The sequence below is a fragment of the Pelmatolapia mariae genome, linkage group LG23, assembly GCF_036321145.2.
Source record: "Pelmatolapia mariae isolate MD_Pm_ZW linkage group LG23, Pm_UMD_F_2, whole genome shotgun sequence".
Taxonomy (NCBI): Eukaryota; Metazoa; Chordata; class Actinopteri; order Cichliformes; family Cichlidae; genus Pelmatolapia; species Pelmatolapia mariae.
Window position 1 is genome coordinate 18,769,624 of NC_086246.1, and position 23,731 is coordinate 18,793,354.

At 40.1% G+C, this 23,731-nt stretch overlaps 1 protein-coding gene across 1 annotated transcript in view; it reads right to left on the reverse strand.

Annotated features, from left to right (window-relative positions):
* The window catches only part of LOC134621348 (potassium voltage-gated channel subfamily H member 3-like), a 46,586-nt gene that overhangs the window by 15,014 nt on the left and 7,841 nt on the right, over positions 1–23,731 (reverse strand). The window contains exons 2-10 of the mRNA XM_063467803.1: positions 14,890–15,123; positions 14,649–14,780; positions 13,052–13,197; positions 12,074–12,332; positions 10,216–10,373; positions 7,556–7,763; positions 5,663–6,040; positions 4,878–5,077; positions 3,825–4,074 (exon numbers count right to left, since the gene is read on the reverse strand). Of these exons, the coding sequence (XP_063323873.1) occupies positions 3,825–4,074; positions 4,878–5,077; positions 5,663–6,040; positions 7,556–7,763; positions 10,216–10,373; positions 12,074–12,332; positions 13,052–13,197; positions 14,649–14,780; positions 14,890–15,123 (1,965 nt within the window). The remainder of the gene's footprint in view (positions 1–3,824; positions 4,075–4,877; positions 5,078–5,662; positions 6,041–7,555; positions 7,764–10,215; positions 10,374–12,073; positions 12,333–13,051; positions 13,198–14,648; positions 14,781–14,889; positions 15,124–23,731) is intronic.

Consider the following 23,731-nt stretch of genomic DNA (forward strand, 5'->3'; position numbering starts at 1 on the left):
TCGCACCAATCAGTGGGCATCAGTTAAAACAGTAGATAAAACTTGCTAACCAAACTAACTAGTCACATCTGGCTGTACTGACAAGTATGACAGTATGGCCATATCAAGACTTCAATACAACCCGTTGGGTAATATCACAGTAAGTATGTTCACATCTGTTTATCTATGTTATGGTTCCTAGGAGAGGGCCTAAATCCCTAGGCTGAAAACTACTGAACCGAACTACCAAATAAAACTAAATAATTAAAACTAGCTTAATAAACTAGCTTGCACACTGAAGAGTCAATATCAACATTCTGATGTTATCATACATAATATCAAATGCAAATACACATTTTGCCCTACAACCACCCTTTTCCTTTGATGCTCTAAATGTATTTAGCTGATTTATTGTGGACCATTGCCCAAAATACTAATATGCAAGCATTTGCCATGCTACAAGCAGCACATGCTGGCAAAGCTGGCAAAGTGCTCCCACTGGACATAAACTCTGAGGTGAGAGCATGTGCCACGTATTTCAAGATAAGAACCCAAATGCAGACACAGAGACAGACTGAATACTAAAAAGATATATATATATATTTTTTTATTTTTTTTATTTTTTATTTTTTTTTGCTGATTGACAGTCTAAATGACCCCCCCCCCCCAAAAAAAAAACAAAAAAAAAACAAAACATCAGGTAGATGGTAAAGAAAATCCAAAGAAGGCTGTAACACACTGGGAAAGGTAACACTGAGAAAATAAACCAAGGAATGAATGAGAGGACTATATATACTGATGCTCTCTCTCTCTCTCTCTCTCTCTCTCTCACACACACACACACACACACACACACACACAGAGAGATAGCCTGATAGCTAATCAGGAGGATGAGAGACAGCTGGTGAGACAAGGTACAGTTTAAACTAATTAATGAAAATTTGTCAAATGAAGCAAAACTAGGGACAAATTACAAGGGACAAAAGACTACCAAAATAAAACAGGAAGTAACAGGGAAAGCTAGCCTAAATAAATAACGAATCCAATATATGACTTTAGAAAACTGATAGAAACTTGAATTCTAAAACACCAAGAAACTCATAATACTAGAATAATCGTGGAAATGCACAGAAAACAAGATATGCTTCAGAAAACCATGAACAAAGAAACAACCATAAATTCACAGAAGCCTTTACAATATTTATAGAAATAAGGAAAACCTTAGAACACCTACAACAAGACTCACAGACCATGACAAGGTGACATGTATTGTTAGACTGTGAAGTACAAATAAACAGCTATGAATTGGAATAGAAGGTCAGCATTTCCTTCTTCTGCTTCCCCTCTTTACCACACTGTCGTCTCCTGAGCTGTAAATCCAAAGTGGCAATGCCAGACCAATTTGTGCGCATGTGTGTGAGAGAGAAAGAGCAGACAGGAATACTGTGATAAAAAAAGCACTGTTTGCTCACCTCTATATGTATAAGAAAGCAAGAAATGCATGCTTTTATGCCTGGTCATGTGTGCACCCAATAACACATGTGCACACATAACACATGCAGGTCTGACATACTAACGAGCTTGCTGTCTCTCCTCTGTAGGCAGCAGTCACTTTATTATTTACACCAGTTAGCTCATTAAAATGAAAAACATTGTTGCTAATTTGCTACCTGCACTTCATGTGGACCTGAACTGATTCCAGTGCTGTTTGCGAGTGTGTTTATGATTCTGTATTCTGTTTTATCCACGTCGGAATGGAAAGCGTGTCGATGTACGTGTTGTAGGACAAGACCCTGGAGAGGCTCTTATTGTGGCGGTATGACATTGACCCAGGTTGGTGATTTCAGCAGTTTAACAAGCTGCTTGCAGTGCAATTTAAAGGTGAAACTGCAGGAATATTCTCAGTGGTGGTTTGAGGTTGTTAGCCATTCCCCGCTCTTAAGTGAAGCTGCTGTCTCTGTGCTTCTTTTTTGCATTGAAATTGGCTCAAACATCCTGAACCCACAGATTATCTCCCATATCCCAGAGCTTTTTAGCCTCTTTTTTTTCTTTCTGACAAACAGCCCTCACCTCAATAAAATACTTGCGGGATAGGACGAGTCTCGCTCCGCAACAGCTGGATGTCTGACGCTGTTTACGTATAGCGCAAAGTGTCTGACAGCATGTCAACATGTCTACAACTTGTTCCACCGCAGCTAAGTGGAGAAATGAATAATTCATTAATTCACACATTAATGTTGTTTATAGGTTTGCTTTAGGGGTTATGGGTGCTCCCAAACGGTCTCATCAATCCCTGGGTCACACTCCATCTTCCATCTGATGGGGTGTTTATTGTTGCCCACAGGGACGGTTTAATATGACTGCAGTTTTATAAGCTCTGGGCCGCTCTTCTTAATTATGTTCGTCTCCATAAAAGCCGGCTATTAAATCTTGAAAACCTAATAACAACCTTAGTGTTAAACAGCCTTTTTCCATCTTTGCACACAGCACTGAAACCAGACAAAACATATTTGCTTGCAAGCAGATGAGATTAAAAAGGAAGATTCCTTATCTTCTATTTTGTCTTCCTGTCTTTGGTACTTGGCTGATTTCCCGTGTGTTTTAAAAGCAACCTTATATGCCACCATCACAACTCTAGAAATAATTTTTCCAGCATTTTGAAATATTATTACTTCACAGGGACAACCCTACATTTGTACTTGTGCACAAATGTCATACTGGAGCTGGCAAAGTGCCGCCACTGTTTAACTAACAGCTGATGTAAGCTTCTGCAACTAAACTGTTAGTTTCACCTGGATCACCTTTGGGTCATCTTTCTGTGCAAACATTTCACTCAATTTCCAATTCTCACTGCAGCACAAAGAGAAACCATGCAACGGTAATGGCCACGAATGAAGAGCTGAAAGAGGTTTCGATGACTCGACTCGAGAGCAAACCTCCCACGACGGCTATCTGGCACTCAACGAACGCAATAATGACAGCGCTCTTTTCCTCTGAAGCTCACTGAACTCTATTACTCATACAAAGAAGTGACTGTAGGCCCTCTTTAGCTCCATCCTCGTGCACTCTCAGATAAATGCTGGTTTTTAAGCCTGTTTCCTGCCAAAATCAAGGAGAGCTTCTATGGTCTGGAGTCCAAGACAGGCGTGACACAAGGCCTAATGCTCCGACACTTACTTCCCTAGGGTGCATCGCCACTCATGTACTTAACAATACTTTTTACCTGATTCTAGGCATTAACATTAACTATTCCTACCTCTTATGCCTATATTTAACTCTATATTTTCATTCTTGGACTCTTGGACATTAAAAACTTTGCATATGACTGGGTAGCATTAGCTATTTATAGCCAATAGCCTGTGCCATTTATGTTCTTTTTTGCAGACATTTCAAGGAAATACATCACTTTTTGATCAGATTAGTATTTTGATAAGAGTTTGATTATTGGGTGGGCCCCATTGGATTGCCTGGTTTTTAAGGGTCTTGCAGACTTTTTGACTTTGGAAATGGGTGTACTACATAAAGAACTGTCAGTACTCCTTTAGTCTCTCACAAACAGGGGGTCTGAACAGCAGGTGGGCAGACTGGGCTGTATACTTGAGGTGACCATATTAAAAATCACCCTTCTCTATGACTTAAGACAGAGCCAAGGGTATAAACGTAAGCTTTTGGGTCACAGGGATAACTTGTGTGGACACCGACCTCATGGTTTTAAATTTTGGTCATGTTTAATATGAGCGTCTCTCATAGTAACAGTGTATATATGACAGAAAATAAGGAAAAATTATTTATGATTGAACTGTTTGGGTTTGTACTCAAAATGAGCTGATTTTATTTTTCTTTACCTAAAATGGCCAGCACAGTGTTGTCCTTCAGGACTTCCATGGAGCCGGAACATACAAAGTAGATAGCCTGGAGCGCGTCACCCTGGCGGATGAGGAACTCCCCCGGAGCGCAAAAGGAGGTCTTGATGATCAGGGAGAGGGAGCGCAGACACCCCCTGCTGGCCGATTCAAAGAGCGGCAGCTGCAGCAGCTCTTTGTTCAGGTGCATCGCGATGTCGGCTCTGAGCTCATCCGGGAAGTCCTTCAGCAGCTGAAGACAGAACGAGAACATGGCTCAATCTCTGCCTCAGCTTCTGTTGCTTTTAGAGGCTTCTCGACTTTCTCTACCATCCTCTGAATGTAATGTGTGGGAAGGTGAAGGTAACAGCCAAAATAAAACCTTTTCACCTTCCCACATAGTCACAAGCAGCTGATACATGCATGTCCAGCAAGAGGTTTAAAGGCTTAAAATGTTTTTGCATATTTACTCACTCGTGCGATCTCACTGGTCTCTAAAGGGAAAGGCCTAGTGTAATGTGGAAAAGGGGAAACTTTGCAAGGAGGAAAGTTGCTGGTAGTCATGTCAAAGTAAGAGCGTCTGTCCTCCATGATGTTATTTCTTAAAAAAAAGACAGGATTATCTAGATTTAAAACCAACTGGTGGCAAAACACACCAGGAGTGAGTTTAGCGTCTGTGAGGCCATTAATCCGTTAAATTAAGATGGCTGCTCCAGCGTGAGAGAAACTAAACAAAAACCAAATCCTCTCAATGACTGGGAGCCGTGTTTTTTTTAATATATATATTTATTTATTTTCTAGTCTGCCTGGAGGACAAGTCACCTCATCTGCACTTTCAGTCCACTTTATCCCATTGTGGCTAGCAGGGTTAATCCATGGTACAGAGGCCACATGTCCGTTTGAGAACGTTAAAGGATCAGTCTCACATTTGTTTCCATCTAGAATTCACTGAATTGGATGCACAAACACTCCTATGAGTTTTACTTTTGCCTCAGGGCAGCAGTACCTGAGATCTTAGATTCCTGCACTATCAAGACCAAATGTCATCCTTCCTACCTCACTGACATCAATACCGTTGTTCACAGACCAGGTTGTCTGGAAACACTCCATCATGCGTTGCTCCAGCACCTTGGGTAACCTGTGCACACGAATAAAGTCCTTCAGGTCCTTGGTGCGGGTGTGGTAGAGGGAGCGACGTGAGTACATCCTCTGGATGATGGCGGTCACGTTACCAAAAACCACAGCATGCATTAATGCTGCAGAGGAGACAGAAAAACAGGTAAGAACCTGAAAAGCTGCTCAGTGAGATGTTTTTTGCAGTACTTGAGGAACTTGTGTGAGTTTGCTTAACGTCCAGCATGAAATGTGCAGTGTGAGGTTTAAATAACTTGGGATTACTGGGCAAAAGTGGCATTTTCTTATATTATGTTTTATTTTAAATCAGCACTGTGTATATATATATATATATATATATATATATATATATATATATATATATATATATATATATATATATATATATTTGTTTTAACAGATTTTCCATTTTTTGAAAACCAAGCATTAAATTTTACCACTTACACAATTACTCATTTGCATAAAAAAGCAAAAAACAAACAAACAAACAAAGAGGTTTGTTTTTTAACAGACAATTTTTTCCTACATAATTTTTTTGGTTGTTGAAAAAACCTTATAGATAGATAGATAGATAGATAGATAGATAGATAGATAGATAGATAGATAGATAGATAGATAGATAGATAGATAGATAGATAGACATTTTTTTATGGCTCAGGCTTTAAAGGGTTAAGAACATCTGATTTTGATGTTGAGGTTTTGCCCACCTCCGATCAGCATGGTGCAGATGGAGAAGATCTTCTCAGAGTCCGTGTTGGCCGAAACGTTGCCAAAGCCCACGCTGGTCAGACTGCTCAGGGCAAAGTAGAGTGATGTCACGTAGGAGCTCCTGACAGACGGTCCGCCGCTCACTGTCATCCCTGAGCCATTCGGTGCCCTCACTCTGGTCTTGCTGCCATTCCACTGGCCTGAATCCAACACGCTCGCCCCGTTCAGTGGCTCCAAACTAGAGCCGTTCCACTGGCTGTAATTGCTTAGTCCTGCTGTCACAGTGTCTTGAGGCGATTCAGAGACTCCCAGCAGGGAGGTCAGCGGTGCCATAAAGTATGGCGTTCCCAAGCGTTTGGCCAGTTCATGGAGCCAGCCTGGTGGGGGAAGTGGGACAGTCCAGAAGAGTTTGTCAGTTTAATGAGAGTGCATCCGTGTTTGTTTGATGACCTTTACTAGAAGGCTTCATTAGCGGCAGTAACAAGCCTGGAAGGGTAGAGTCATTCCTTCAGCTTTGGTGTATGTGCATTTGGGAGTACACGTCTGACACAGCATGCAAGCATTTTAGATAATGTCAGATTGTATTTATGCACAGTGCAAATAATAAGTCTCATTATCTGTCAGCTTGTGGATGTTTTAACATTTTGACAGGAAGTCAAAGTCTCTTAGAAATTACTTACATCACAAGGGACTTCTCATATTTGCTTCATACTACTACTTGTTTTTAATCAACCACAGTAACGGGCATCACTTATATAAGCAGAGCTCATTCTTTGAAGTACTTAATATAAGAAAATGTCAGAACCCTAATGGATTTAAAATGATTAGGCATCCTAGTAGCGCACAATACCGATATAACATACTCTTATAATGCTTAAAAAAGTTAAACTCTATCATCTAGTGATATATTCATTTCAGTCAAAACACAAAACAGATGCAAAAATGGACAAAAACCTATGACTAGATCTAAAACAGGCTGTTCTTTAGTGCCTAAGAATAAAATTTAAAATGTGTTCTTTGCTAAGTTGTCTGTTATGTATAGACACAACATCATCCCTATCCATCAGAAGATGGATGAGTACAAGGACTGTACAAAGCAGCCAAATAAGACTTTGAAAGAGCTTCAGAAACCCTGGAGAACTATTGCTCAAGACCAATTTAAACAAAACACATAACGTCCGTCTCCTTGGAAGCAAAATACAGAGACTTTTGTGCATTATTGTCTGCTCCCTTGTCTTCTTTCCTGCTGAGTCTCTATCAGAAAATTGAAATGTCAAGAGTAAAACACAGCTTTTTGTCTGAGTTGTAGCAAACCCGGAGCTGACTTGTGTAGTGTTACATAAATAAACTGGTAAGAGAGCTTTTAAACCTTGTGTGCACAACTCTCATTAAGCCTGACTAGTGGAGAACAAGCTCAATTACCAACCCTATGATAAACGGCTGACCCACTTCTCCACCTTAGCCCACCCCACGTGTACATTTACATCCACGTACATCCCCAAATCAGAGAAAACGATATATCTTTAACCGCTGCTCACCGTCGTCCTCCCTCTCTAGTCTTTTGTGTCATTGCGCTTTGTTGCGTTAAATCGCTCAAACAGGATAAGCACCAGCACCACATGCACCTCGCAGTATTGTTGTTGTTTGGCACCGGTGAGCACAGTAGGAGGGGAAACAGATCACCATAATTAGAAGTGTTTTCGCAGTGAAAGGACACACATACAAGCTGCACATAGAAGAGTATCTTCATGCTTTGCTTCGGAGCATTTAAAATGATACGCACAATCTTTAATTGGGTCTGTCTCCCTGTCTCTTTGCTCTTTTGCCCCCCCATCAAATGAATCCCCGTAAATCTTTAAATGAAACCACAATACAGACACATAGACACGAACCTATATCCCAGGAGGTGAGGCTATTACTTTCGATTTCGCTGCGCCCAATGAAGTACCACACGCAGGCCATCCAGTGGGCCAGCAGTGCAAAGGTGGACATGAGCAGCGTGAGGACCACAGCGCTGTACTGGGAGTAACGATCCAGCTTCTGCAGGAGGCGTAAAAGGCGTAGCAGGCGCACCGTCTTCAGCATGTGAACGCCGAAGTTCTGGGAGTCAGTGACAGAAGAGAAGGCGAAAACTTGTAACGGGAAATATGACAAGTGGAGCTCATTAGGATGGGATTAGTTACTCTCAGATAGGTAGGGTAGAATATTTACCGCGACTTGAATTAGAAATAGTCAAGTTTAATCTTTTTCACATCTGGAGCTGGGGAAGGTTTGTAATTAGAAGTATTGGTGGACACTGACAGTCTTAATCAGTCACCTTGATAGTGAGCTATGTTACTGAGGGACCTGGTGCACAAACCTATTTACAGCACAGACAAACAGCAAAAAAATGCCTCAGTAGCCTTACAACACAGACGGAATTAAAATAGCCCAAGAAAATGAATTCAGAGCTGGTTCAAATTCAGTTGTAGCAGGCAGAGGAAGTCACTGATGTTATCATACTTTAGTGAAAACAGTCCTGATGCTCCATCTTACCTCCTCAAACATGCTCACGATATTGATTTTTCTCATTCTGTGCAATTCCTTGCTCATTTCTGTGTCCAATTAGTAGCCTGTTCACTGAAGCAGCTCTGGTTTCCACACAACGCATGATGGATTACACCACACAGAGACAAGAATTAATTCCAGAAACCTGGATGTGATTAAGAATCGGCAAAGAAGAAACAGGTGTATGATTGCTCTGCTTTGCTCCTGTTCTAATCACAGGGGGAAAAAAGTTACAAAAATATGATGATGATAATCTAAAAAATAAATGATTAGAAAAAACCCAAAACAAACAGACTAACAAACCAAAAAAAACAACTCAGTGTCATGCTAATCACACACTGTATATACAGATCTGCCTTTAGTTGCATGGTTGTGTTGCACAAAAAAATCTGAAAAAAGTTCATGGTTCAAAGACAACTTCATGGGAAGTGTAACTGTAATTTTTTTTAACAGACACCTGTTATTATGATTTCCAGCTCCTCAGTTTTATTCTGGGACTTCACTAAAGTGGTGTTTGAATACCACATTTTTCTAATTTTGGTTCTGTACGTTACCACAATGAATTTTAAATGAAACAGCTCAGATGCAGCTGAGGTGCAGACTTTCAGCTTTAATTCAGGAGGTTGAACAAAAGGATTGCATAAAAATGTGAGGAACTACAGCATTTTCTAACACAATCCCATTATTTCAGGGGCTCAAAAGTAACCGGACAAATTAAATAACTGAAAATAAAGTGTTTATTTCTATGCAATGACAGCCTGAGGTCTTGAACTCATGGAAATCACCAGATGCTGGGTTTCCTCCTTTTTAATGCTACGCTAGGTCTTCACTGCAGCGGCTTTCAGTTGCTGTTTGTTTGTGAGGCTTTCTGTCCGAAGTTTAGTCTTCAACAAGTGACATGCATGCTCAATAGGGTTCAGATCAGGTGACTGACTTGACTGCGTAAGAATATTCCACTTCGTTGCTTTAATAAACTTCTGGGTTTTTTTGGAGGACAGACACTCTTCGATCTTTTGGGTCATCGCCCATCTGTATTATGAAATTTTAACTGCATTTTAGCTGAAAAAATACGGTATATACACTCCACTTGTCACATCAGTACTTTAATTTTCTGTTTATAACATCAAGTGGTTAAGGATGCAACCAGGAAGCCCTAAAGCAGTGCCAGAAGTCTGGTCCTCCGCATCTAGAGTCCCACAGCCTTTTGGACTTGCAACCCCTGTAAATACAGACATATCTCTTTATGAGAAACAGCACAATGGGGACATGAGCTGTAAATGCTCTATAAAAAAGTAGTAAAAAAAATAAATATTAGACCAAAGTAAAAAAAAAACAAATTATTTTTTCTCATATATAAGAAATCTTTTGTGCATTCATTGCAATTTTACCATCTTGTGGTCCTTTAGATTTCTCTGTAGTGTAGCCTCATGTGCCAGTCGCAATCTTTTCTGTATGAACAGCTATCAGGATCTGCACTGAGTATCATCTGGCTAATCTACTTGTCTCTAACAGTAATTTGTCCTCAGCATACTCATTTATCAACTTAATTACCGGTTACCTAATAATGAGTTCTGGTTGATGCTAACCCTCTCGGCTTTCCTCCCTTTTGAAGCCACTCTTGCAACAAATTTGCACAGGAAGAGCAACGTTTCAACAAAATATGGAACAAAAAGTTGTCAGTCACTTTTCAGTTCAAGTTTTTGTGAGTTTAAGTGCAGGCGTTGTCGTCTCGGTGACCACTGAGCATGTTCAGTTTAATGGCCTTATTAAATCAGCAGTGAAAGAGTTGAGCAGCAGGAGAGTGCTATTGATAAAAGAATGAGGTCTATGACCACCAGCGGGGCCCTTAGAGCCGCTACCTTCACGCCACGTGCACAAAAATGGATAAAAATCATAACTAAATGATCACAAAAGCACAAGCAACAGTCAAGCATGCAGGATTTATGCACCATGCCTCTATTCCAACCCTTGTGTAACCAACTAAAAGTCATTGCTGCAGACTCACCACACTGATATTGAAGGCATAGAGCAGGTCAAAGGGCAAGGCGGCAATCAGATCCACAGACAGCCAGGACGTGACATAGTGAATATATATAGAACGGGCGTCGTAGACCACCTGACCCGACGTGCTCACGTAAGTTGTTCGGAAGTTCAACACGATATCTAGAACGAAGCACACGAAAGGCATCATTAAATCTGGAGAAGTCCATGTACTGCTGTATGATGATCCAGTTGGATGACCAAGACCAACCCAACTTCTATTGAAATAGAACTGGCTAGCAAAAAAAAAAAGGAACTCCACCTTCACCACAGATCAAACAAGAAAGAAAAAGAATGACATCACAAATGTAGGCTGAAATGCTTTAGCAGTGTGCCAAAACCTTAAAGTCTAATTGACCCTCCTTCTTGTGATTAATCAGTCACTTTCTTACCTAAAGCAACACTGTGTCAGTTTAGTAACTTTTACTTGCATTTTTTATGAGCAGTAGATGAGAAACTTGATACTGCAGCCATGCCTGTAGCATAAATATGAGGCTAAAGCCAGCAGCCAGTTACTCGGCAGAACCACAGGGACTGAGCTAGCACAACCAGTACCTGTAAATCAAACAAGTCTTGTGTTTGCTAAACCAGGGTTGTCAAACATAATTCTCAGGGGCCAGAATCAACCCGCTTTTCTAAAGCCATTTGACGGCTATGGAAGGAAGCGCATGAATCTTAAATTATTTTTTAAATTATTTTTTGAAGGGTGGCATAAATTTTACTTTTATCTGTGTTTTCATAACTTAAAGGACCTTCTCCACGTTCATTCAAAATTCACCAGTAAATAAGTATAAGATAAACCATTAGATGACAGAAAGTTCCTGTTTTTTCACTGTTTAATTTTGAAATTTACAATTTTTACAGTGAGTTCAATGTAAAAAAATAAAACAAAATAAAAAGAGGATTTTCTGCCAATTTTCCATTTGATAATTACAGGACAGTGTGTGCAATGAGCTAACAGAACTTTTTCTGTAAATTAACAGATTTATTTCTTAAGCCCATCATGCAGAAAAACTGAGATGTATTGTTAAAATTTTCGTCCACAGTGGGCTGTACTTGGCCTACAATGTAAACTGAGTTTGACATTGTCGCTCTAAACAAAGCCAAATGGCAAAAAAAAAAAGAAAACCCTGTTTTGCTTGTTTGTTTTTTTCACTTTAGCTTTTAAACAGGGCAAAACTTGCCGTTTCTTCCTGTTTAAAGTGTTTATGCTAACCAGCTGCTGGCAGTAGTTGTGCACTAGTTTCCTCAGTTTTAATGTTGCTCCCCCCGAAAAAAGTCTGTATAAAAGAGATAAATCCCATGGACACAGCTGAATAGAAGCCTACACGAGTGACTAATGTGAGCTCCTGGTGGCTTTTAAAGCAGTCTGATCTTACAAGTTCCACTTCCAGACTGACCCAGATTACCTAAATACAAACTGTATTCATGTTTTGGTACAAATGGAACAAAGCACAGGCCTGGATGACCTGGTTAGTGCAGCTGCAATGGGAGATGTAGAGTCACATGGACACTAACAGCCCCTTTTGACTGAAGGGACTTTTCGAGAGCTCAGGACAGTGGGTATCATTTGTCTCACAGACTGTTTAACGCAAACATTTATGGGATTTGGGCCTTTGTAAATACTTTTGTGTGACTTCTATATGGATCCTTGATCATTTCAGGCTCATATTATATTCACCATTCATAGATGTTTCCTCCAGAAAAAAAAGGTGCTCATTTTCAAGTATGGTTCATAAAATTGGATAGAAAATGATAAACAGATAGGAGTTAAAAGAGAAATGACTGGCAGAGAGAGGGGAAGCATCTTAAAACGGGCTTACCAATGATAAAAAGTATCTCCACCAAGATATCGCTGACACTCGGTGGGTTTCGCGCTGCCGAGCCGCCGTCCTCTCGTATTTCCACAGCTGTGAAGCAAACGTTATAGGGAACCGTGATGGCCACGTAGAAAGTGGCCAACAAGATCAGCCAATCCCAGCCGGCCTTGAACGCACCGTAGTGAAGGAGGATGAAACGGGATTTTTGGACATCGGCCACCTTATACTCGGGGACAGGGTTCGCATTGGCTCCGAGAACGCTCTTGATGTGCAGCACGGAAAAACACACATGAGAATTAATGGGCATAAATTAACAGTATTAGCATTATATATCTGCCAAGTTAACAATGGGGAGTGGTTTTTCATCTCCATTAAATATTACATCTTTAGCACTAGATGTGAAGGTATAATTTATGGTTCCACTGGATTGGCGTGATTGAGACTTATATCGCCATCAAATCTAAATAAAATTGGCCAAGCTGAAGACAAATGGCTATTCCGACTGTTCCTCGCATGTTGGAGGCAGTTTGGCAGTCTTTATGTCATTCAAGGTTGCTTAAATTTACAAGCATTCATCTTTTTGAATTGATATGCAGATCACAGTCACAAGCAAAGCTCTTGAAACCATGACAACCCTCTTAATCAGTAAAGCCAGTAAACCCCTGACACCTTATAGTCTTGCTCTTCAGTTGCACTCTCCTGGAGGCTGCAGCTTTCCCTACAGGCAAAACATGCTGATGACACTGCTACTTTTGGCCTTACTAAAGGCTTAGTCAGGGTTTGAAAGTCCGTGACGGGGTATTTATATTTAAAATGGCGCATCCTCTGTGGAGCAGGAATTGTTTGTCAGTTACTTTTGATATTTTATTGATACTTAGCAAAGGAGAATTGTGACAGTAGAGTAAAAGTCAGAGGTCACTGAGCTTTAAAAAAAGACATTGGCTGTGGATAATTTAAACCACCAAACACAGCACATCTCACATTGTTGATCTTCAGCTTGCTCTTGGTTTTGTCCTGTTTCTGCAGGTGTCCCGACAGCTGATAGAGGACAGCCCGACTGCGCCGGCGCTCCATGTTACAGCCTGAGGGGCAGCTGATCTGGCGAATCTCCAGACCAGTTTCCTCGTCTGAGAGCAAGGGCACACAATAGGAGAACAAAGCACTAATGTGGCAGAAAGTCTCACCGTGCTAACCTGCACATGCCTACAACTGAATCTAAAAGGAGGCAAATGAGAGCTAGCTTGAGGACGACTGTTGTCTGGTTTAATTGAGCAACATTATGAACATTGTAGTGGTTTTGCTACACTGAGATCTGTAATCAAAAGCTAATGTGTTTCACTTTAGGTCATGGCTGTTCACCATAGCTATGGAGAGCCATAATCTAAATGTCTGAGGTCGTGTAAAACACTACACTAATACGTGAGGTGATGACAGCATTAGATTAGTGGAGCGATGCTGTACATTTACTCCCTGCTGCTGTGGAGCTGGTTGTTATGTCTTTACATCCCTCAACCACACATACAGAAAAGTTTTCAGCACATAGTAAATCCCCTCCAGTTGAAACAAAACAGAAAACAGCACAAAAAAAAAAAACTGGCGATGAATTCACTGTAAAGTAGGTCTGTCTGATATTCCCATGTTGGTGTTCTTCAGCGTTGCAACTGACCAGTCACGTTGTTGTGATGTCATAGCTTTGGAATATGGAGGAAAAGGAAAAAACAAATTCCTTTGTTTATATAAAACTCAGCATTTCAGGTGTTGTCTTTAAGAATTCATACAATATAATAAATATTTTATCAAGTCAGGTTTTCTGTTAGCCAAGCTTAGGTTTCTCATGTTGGGTTCCTCGTGACAGTTAGCTAACTTCTTGGCTAACGCTAACTGAATGCATCTGAATGCTAAGACAGTGTAAACAAGTCAGCTGCGATGCTGATTCTGGACCAACATTGTCATCATGATGTAGGAACAACACCGACATAGGAATATTAGACCATGTGAAAATGTAAGTGTCCACTTTGGATATGTTCAGATAAACAGTCAAAGTAGCACACAGGAATCTCGATATGTGCTTTAAGTCCTTGATGTTAACAGTAAGTTTGCCCAAAATTTACCGCTTGGGAAGGCAGGACAATCGACTTGCCTGACTTGTTTGTGTTCTGTGAGAAGCTGCACTGATCCATTCATAAAGCTCCATCAGACCTTTAGATAGACAGCTGCAGCAGCTCTGCGTTTGCTCGAACCACTAGCATTATTTACAGCTCATCATGTGCAACGCGCTCACACGTCACTGTATGCTCACATCATGTTTAAATGCAAAGTGTATTTGTTCAGTGAATATGTGCTAGCGCATTCATGCACAGCACTGTGCTTATGTGTTTTATAAGTCCATACACAATAGTCCAAAGGATGTTGTTTTTATTTGACCCCTTCTCTTTAAAGGAATCATATGAACTGATCGGCTCTTTGCCATCTCTCTCGACAGAACTGACAGCAGATAAGTGAAGTAGGTAGTTTGACTGATGCTCGTTAATGCCTTGCTCATTTCACGTGAATTGGACAGGGAGTGGATGGTGCTCACCAATGTCAGATTCATTGCCATGGTCCTGGTCCTTGTTTTCTGTGATGTCCTTATGTGAGACCAGGAACAGAACCACCTCGCCCTTCTCGTTCTTGATGGGAACAATGTCCAACAGACACCAGAACTTAGAGCCTTTTCAATGAAAAGAGATCAGAACAGACACACATATTGATTTGGAAAAAAGAAATACTGCACTAAACGCTATTTGACTTGTCAGTCTGCTCCAGCAACCGAGTCTTACCGCTCTTCTTGTACAGAATGATTTCAGTCTTGAACTCCCGGCGTTCATCCAGAGCTTTTTGCATCTGTGTGGTGAGAGGGTTGCTGGTCTCACTCCCGTACAGAAAGTGACACATGCAGCTCTTCTGCATCAGCTCGCCGCGGGCAAAGCCGGTCAGTTCGCAGAAGCCATCGGAGCAGTAGACAATGGGATAGAGAGACTGGACCTGAGCATTCCCCAGGACGAAGTTGCTGTCTGAGTGGAGGGAAGATGGGAAAGTGATGGAGCAAAGTCACAAGGGAGGAAAAAGGAGAAACATAATCAGGGTAAGAGTGTAAGAAAACTGGAGAGCAGTTAGAGGACAAAAGAACAAAACCAGAAAGCTCAAGCCGTTCTCTCTTGTTGTTAAATGCTGATAAAATACTTAATTACCACCAAACAACAGCTTAAACCAGCTGAGGCTGGGAGCTGAGCCTTTAAGGATGGGTTTTGCTGTGCATCCTGTCACATTTATGCACCACGTTGTGGGGTCAGCACCTACAGGTTCACCAAGATTATTCAAAAGATATCGCATTAAAATTTCATCCACGGCTGTCTTTTCTTTCAGTACTCACTCTCGCTGCGTGTTTGGCTCTAAAAGGCTTCTTCTCACTTTGAAGAGCTGTCCTCAAGGAGAATTTAACATGCCTGCTGCTTTTCAATGAACTTCAAAAAAAATAATCATCTCCTTTTCTTTGTTCGTCTTCTGCACCTCCCGTGCATTATAATTTTTTTTATAATCTTCAGCTGGGTTTTTTTTGTTTTTAATCACATATTTTATGATTTGGGGCCACATCAATATATCCTACTTAACCTTTAAATAGTTTCAGACCAAAAATAGCAACAGTATTTTCTTCTTTGTGTCGGCTTTGGCCAGTAGTTAACATTGTTAAGATTTTTTCAGTGTTGATATCACTCTGTTAATTAGAAATCATCTCTTTGCAAGTTTCTATATTCATTATAATTTTTATTGAATCGTCATGTGGCTACAACATTCTACTCTGAGAAAATTTACATTGCACAGTCTTATTAGGTGCCTGCCCTCTGCCATTTGTATGCTATCGTTGGGAGGTTTCAGTGATTTATTTATTTAATTTCTTTTCCCAAAAGTAGACATTTTGAGTTTTTAAGGTAAGCTTTAGCTGTTATAATATCATAAAAACTAGTTAAATAACAGCTAACCATTTAGCTATTATATAAATACTGACATATCCAATTTTTAAAGCTATATAATATATTAATAGTTAGCCATAGCTCAGTTACTAAACTAAAATTAATTCTGTGTGATACATTTTTCTATAATTTCTTTTAATATATACTCATATGAATTACTATGAGGAATTTAGGTATAGACTGACTTGGATAAAGTCTACAGCTAGATATTATAACATAAAACCACAGACTGTATATAAGTGATGGATGCAGTGGTGTCTTTGATTAAAATCCTATTTAATGGCCAGCAGGAAGTGACTCCAAAAAGATAAATATCCCAGAGATGCTGAGATTATTTATTTGTAAAAAATGTTTGGAATCATGTATGATTTTCGTTCCACTTCTCACGTGTACACCACTTTGTATTGGTCTTTCACGTGGAATTCCAATAAAATTGATTCATGTTTGTGGCTGTAATGTGACAAAATATGGGAAAGTTCAAGGGGGCCGAATACTTTTGCAAGCCACTGTATCTGGGCTCTAATCTGAGGTCCTGTTAACTTGTGATTTCTGAGGCTGGTGACTCGGATGAATTTATCCTCAGCAGCAGAGGTGACTCTTGGTCTTCCTTTCCTAATGTGAGCCAGTTTCATTGTAGCACTTGTAGCACCTGGTTTTTGCGACTGCACTTGAGGACACATTGAAAGTTTTAGCAATTTTCCAGACTGACTGAGCTTCAGCTCTTAAAGTAATGATGAACTGTTGTTTCTCTTTACTTAGCCGATTGGTTCTTCAAGAAGGGCACACCTGTAAAGTGAAAACCATTTCAGGTGACTACATCATGAAGCTCATTGAGAGAAGGTCAAGGGTTTGCAGCGTTGTCAACAAAGCAAAGGGCGGCTACTTTGAGGAATCTAAAATATAAAACATATTTAGAGTTATTTATCAATTTTTATTTGCTACATAATTCCATATATCTTGCTTCATATATTTGATGTCTTCAGTGAGTATCTACAATGTGTGTCCAAACTTTTGACTGCTAGTGTGTGTGTATGTAAGCATACGTAACTTGACGAGCAGGCTATGATATAAGCCAGAGCTATGACAAATCTTTTGACAGCTTAAGTTATGCTGCCAGCCTTGAATAATTCATTATCAGACATTGGGTTAGGTATGATAACTGACTCACACTCTTAAGGCATTCATTCCATTGAGATCATTAAAGTCCATGCATAAATGAATCTGGGGGACTGGAGCAACCACTTTGAAGAATGTGAGCAATACAGGATGAGAGAGCCAATGATTGAATGAGATGAGCAGGAATAGATGAATCAATAGATGCATATAAAGGGAGATTGCTTGAATAACTGGGGACAATGAAATTTTATAATTTGCACATTAATAAAGCATGCCCAATGTAAATGCTCTTGCCAGACCTTGAAGCACCACTCAGACATAAATACAAACTGCCTTTCAGTGCTAGAGGCTCATGGAAAGTCACATACTTCTCCGAGGCAGTACACTGAAGTTGTAAATCAGAATAATTAACTGACAAAACATATTTTTGTGCATATTGTGTCATCATTAAATATATGGCTCAAGAAAATCTCATTTATAGTGACACAGACATGTGAAAAAGAAAGTTTTCATAACATAATAAAAAAATAGCAGCCAAAGGCTACTAATCAACTGCATTTGATTGGCAGCCAGTGTGAGCATCTCTTAAAAAAACTAAAGTTTTGGCAGTTTGCTGGTCTGGAGCATTCAGGTGTGTTAACACAATGTCACAGTCTTCTCAGGAGTGGATACCCAGTAAATTCCACCAAAGGTCAGGCTGTGCAATGCTCAGAGAAACTACAAAAACAAAACACAAAAAAACAAAACAAAGAGCTACATCTACAGTTAGCATGTTAAATGTTAAAGTTCATGAAGACGTTGCCAGGAGAAAGTTTCTTCTCTTCAAAAAGTTCATGCCATTATGGCTTAGGCTTATAAAACTGCACCTGAACAAGCCAAAAGACTTCTGGAACAATGTCCTCTGGAGAGATGAGATCAAAGTGAAGATGTCTGGTCATAACAGAGAAAACTAAACATAGCATATCAGCACAAACACTTGATCGAAACTGTTGAGCACGGTGGTGGCGTAGTGATGAGTTGACCTTGTTGGAGCCACAGGACCTTTACACCTTGCAGTCACTGAGTCAACCATGAACTCCTCTGCATACGAAAGTATTCTAGAGTCAAATGCTGAGGCTAAATGTGGGGACAGTTAAAGTCTGACCCAAACTAGGGTCAACAATGGCTGAAAAAGAAAAGAATCGAGGTGTTTCCTGTGACCTAGTCAAAGTCGAGACCTCAACTCAAATCCTGAGGCAGTTGTCAGCACACACCGCGCACCCATTCTTCATAAAATAATGAAGATAAAAACACTGTAAATAAACACTGAACCGCATTGCAAGATGGTTGCAAAGAGGAGTGGCAATAACAACAAAATAAAGAAAGCAATAACAATTGCTGACAAGGTTGTTCTAAAAGCTACTAAATCGTGGGGTGTTCTTAGCTTTTCGGATGCAATGAGTCGTGTGAAAACTTTTTTTTTTCACATTGCTGTATGAGAAAGCCACAATTTCTGCGAGTTAGATGAGAAGATGAATGCTGCTTTACTTTTTTGCACCCTAAGTCGTGCAGCTACACAGCATAACGCTGACTAAAGGGAGGATAATAAGGTGATAACGTCAAGTTGTATTATTTATTGGTCTCCTGGAATACACCATGCACAGCAAAGGAACTACACATACTCTTATAAAAATGGAGCTTCCTGTTCAGAAAAAGTGTTACAAATTATTTCCAAATTTAATTTAATTTAAATGAGGATGTTCTGGGTTAGCTGGGAGCTGAGTCCAAACCGGCTACAGCACTGAATTGGAGAAAGGGAAGAAAATGGATGGACTTCCAGCAACTGTTAAAAGACTTTATTATATATAAAAGTTTAATTTGCTAGCTGCTGGTAGTGGGGAAACACATTTTTTCCTAGCGACCTGTAAATGTCACGTGGTTGCCGACCTGTCTCGAGGCCTGAGTCACCTGGGATTCAATAGCATCAAACTTCTGATCTAACTGATGGCAAAACAGTGATGTATATTTCCCCAAATGCTGGCAATTCTTTTAAAGAGCTTGTTTCTTTTATTTTTTATGATTGCTGGGAGGCAAAACTGCAAATATAAGCTTTGGTTATTGGCTGAAAGAAAAAGATTGCTGAGTGAAGTCGTGCATTAATTTCTTTCACTTCAAATTTAGTTCACCGCCACCTACAAACAAACAATGTAAGTAAATCAGTTCAAACATTATTTTCACTCACCCATCCATCATGGCCATTATGTTTCCACAATATGTAGGAGGAAATGTATGTTTCTGTATAAAGGCCATATGGTGCTGCTGACTGCAGAAGGGCATATCAATCAGTGAAGTGTAATTTTGTGGCTGTGCTTAGCTAAAGGCAGCTGTGAGGCGTGTGAAAGCATGTTTTTGCTGACTATGATCTCAGAAAAGCCCAGCATGACAGACTCATGTTCCAAGCAGCTGTTTTTTTCTGCATTTTTTTTCTCTCCTAATGTACAGCTTTATGAACAACGGACCACGGTGAAGCTTGAGATGTAACAAGTGTGAAGCCGTGTTACTCATACAAAGCCGGGTAGACGGGCACTGACAGCAGCCACGCTGGTGCCGTCTCCTTCTTGTCAGTTTTTACCAGGTGTGCTACTGTAGAAATGGACTGTAATAACACCTGATCATTCAAGCTGCTCTGTCAGGCAGCAGGGTAGGGAGGCGCTCAATGATTTCGCACATAAGAATCCGGCGATTCTGAAGAGTGTGACAGAATATAATGGGATTTAATGAATCACTTCACCCAGAAAAATAGCCTTGTACATTTGAAATGATTAAATGGAAGAATGGAGGAAAGAATATATTAATATTTAATAGCGGTGAGCCTATTTTGAAAAAGAACAAAGGTAGGGTTTCAAATGAGGCTACATTAGGAGATTTTACTGGGACTCTTAAACTTTCAGGGTGATGTGACAGAAAACCCCCACAATGGGTATTTTTGGAAAATGAAATAACAAAAATGGTTACCACATTGTAATTACTGACAATGATGTTTTAAAACGGAGCAATCCAAATATCTGTTTGGATTGACACCAGTGCTGGTATTGGTATCAGATCTATACTAACCCGATAGGATTAATATTTCTTTCTGTCCTCTAAGCTTAGTAAGTAAACTCAGTCCTGTATTTACTTGGTATTAAGCCAAAACTAAAATTTGCAGTATCGCTTAGCACTAAATAAAGGCACCCTGACAATTTTTATTCAAGCCTAGCAGTTCTTCTGTAGTCTTCTTCCATGTTTAGCTCCTGTAAACTGTCAGTAGGAATGTGTAGGACTGTGTAGCATCTATGCATGAATGCATCTGAGTCCAAAGCAGTAACACCCAAGAGCTAAAAGATGGCACACTAGGGACAACAGGAGTTGGAGACCGTGGCATAACCACATGCATTTATTGCAACTGTGTGCCTTTGACATGGTTGCTTTGAAGATGGGTTAGGATCCACAGCCACTCCCAGCCAGTTGTTGTCGTCAAAGTGCCTTTGGCGCATCAAGGTGGCAATAAAATGACAATAAGACTCAGTATGCTGTCAGTTGGAGATTGAATGGAGTTAAGTTGACAATTGCATGCAATCTGTTTGTAATAATGCAGCAATTAACTGTGAAAAGTCAGCAACAATCTGCGGCTGTCTACATAGAGATTCACATTAGCTAATACTTCCATTCCTAGTCCAGCCAGAACCTCATAGATTTAAAACAGAAATTAAGAAAGTCATCCACAAATAGTGAGGTAGCTGCTGCAAAATGACCAAAGCACTTTGCAACCCCGCTTTTATATAGGAATATAACCAGAATGCAACAAGTTGGCAACTAGCTGAGTCAAGTCACCTATTGCAAAGAGATGCATCACAGACAAATTGTGCTTGAGTATTGCTTTAAAGAATGTGTTGTTTATTCTAGGTTTTATATAAAAGATGGATATAGCCACCATTATGTGGTGTTGGCAGTCTCTCTGCATTTATCAACTGGATGGAAAGTATTTGCGAGACTGCAATTAGTTGGATTGCAGAGTCAAACTTGTGATTGAAAGTCTTCGCCCAGAAGTTTAGGGTGTTGCACACTGAATCTCTGGGTAGCCAGCTTGTTGTGCAACTACTTACATTTGACCTCCAACAGCTAAAAAGTAGCAAAACTAAATTCAGCCCAGTCAGCTGATCATATGGGCAGCCACTAATTTTTCCTTGTTACAGCAGTTTGCTGTCTCTAGTGTGACTGAGCTTCAAAACAAGTTAGTTTGCGTAGTCTCCCATGTTAAAAGCATAAAGATACACCTTGCTAACATAGCAAGCTTGCTAGCATTAGCTGATAACTCTACCTTCTCTTCCAAATTTGCTCACTAATGGCTCTAAACACAAACTAAACAAACAAACAAAAACATGTAACCAAAAAGCTAAATTTGATAAGTGACATGATGGTGGCTGTATCCATCTTTTATATACAACCTAGAGTAAGTAACACGTTCATAAAAGCATTCCTCCAAAGCACTACTACTCGGTCAAAAACTCCACAGGGAACCCGTAGAGCATTTTAACAAAGAAAACAATGTATTAATTCAAGCGTTATTTCTTTGAGTACCCTGACAGCACATCATCTTCAGCCTTAGCCTTGGTTCTTGCTTTTTTTGTAAGCATTTTTCTGTCTCTCGTTGTTATGGATGCAGTAATTTTCTGGCTCTAGAAGATGACATCCACATTCTTAATCCCACATCCAAAGCTGTGATTAGCTTGGTTGTTACCGAGCCAAGGAACCAGCATTCAGACTTCTCCTTAATGGGAACAAAAGAGCTTAATCCAAACCATGGAAATACACCCTTACCAAATGTACAGAATTCTTGCGGACAACTTTACCCCACGCTGTACTCATCATTTTTTTTTGAAATACTGGCAATAGATATATTTTTGCGCTGTTAATACAAAGCAAAAGAATAGTTGCACAAAACCAAAATATCACTGAGCCTCTTTGCACTTTTAATCTCACGAAAACATAAAAGAATGGAGTAGAAAGAGTTTCCTGCAAATGCTGAATCACATCTTTGCACCTAAACGTGCGATGCTTTCTGCTTCTGCACTGTGTGCAAGGTTACAGAGCTCATTACACACACATGCGGTGGTCGGCCTCATAGTTACATGGACACTTTCCCTCAGAGACGTGATCTGCTTACAGAGGAAACAGTTTCCTGTGCCCCTCCATTTTCCTTTTGGCCTTATGCCGTGATAGTATTTTGTTTTTGTTTTATTTTCTGCTCATTCCCCAGGCACTAGGCAGGCCTGTCACATCCCCACCACAATCCAGGTGTAATAACGTGTGAACTGCACAACAAAACCGCTCAGACTCAGCCCCTGAGCGGCTTAGGGAACCCCGATAAACCCTGCTACTGATAACACTGACAGCGACAGCCTGCCACAGCGCATTCACGCACAATGTAAGCCTAACACACGCGCACAGGCCGCAAACATTACATGTTTGTTTGCAGCACCCGTTTGGAGGCGTCTACTGAACCATAATTACTATACTTCTAATATTATATAAGAATATAAAACAATCTCTCCTTTATACCCTTTTCTGATACACTTTTAAATGTTTTCTCATATAATTTAAGTATCGTGTGTGACTTTGCCTCATATAGTAACACCTTTTTTTTGTGCAACTGGCATTTAGCCAATCACAACCGAGCACACAGCACAACATGTTTGCTGAAGTCACTTTTGAAATATTGATAATTTTGAAGCATCAAGTGCAGAAACTGTAGACACACTGTTGACCAAAATTATTAATATGCATTTAATCTGGCTTCCATTTATAGCTGAATTTGTCTGTGCGAGAGCCGCTGCCAATGAAATGAAAAGGGAACAAACAAATAAAGACGCGAGCACTGACAGCTGGACGATAGCAGTTATTAAAGCCGCTCTCTGATGCGTTTCCTCGACTGTAACTGAAAACACGTTTTCATTTCCGATCGGCTTCAAAACTATTTAGCCCACGGCTTTACGTATGACGACGCTCCAGTAACGCAAAGCAAGCAGATGTGTGAGCTAACTAAAAGCTACTGCATGGCCAACATTAATGCAAAGCAAACACTTAATTCTTACATACAGGTCCTTCTCAAAAAATTAGCATATTGTGATAAAGTTCATTATTTCCTGTAATGTACTGATAAACATTAGACTTTCATATATTTTAGATTCATTACACACAACTGAAGTAGTTCAAGCCTTTCATTGTTTTAATATTGACGATTTTGGCATACATAACTCATGAAAACCCAAAATTCCTATCTCAAAAAATTAGCATATTTCATCCGACCAATAAAAGAAAAGTGTTTTTAATACAAAAAAAGTCAACCTTCAAATAATTATGTTCAGTTATGCACTCAATACTTGGTCGGGAATCCTTTTGCAGAAATGACGCCTTCAATGCGGCGTGGCATGGAGGCAATCAGCCTGTGGCACTGCTGAGGTGTTATGGAGGCCCAGGATGCTTCGATAGCGGCCTTAAGCTCATCCAGAGTGTT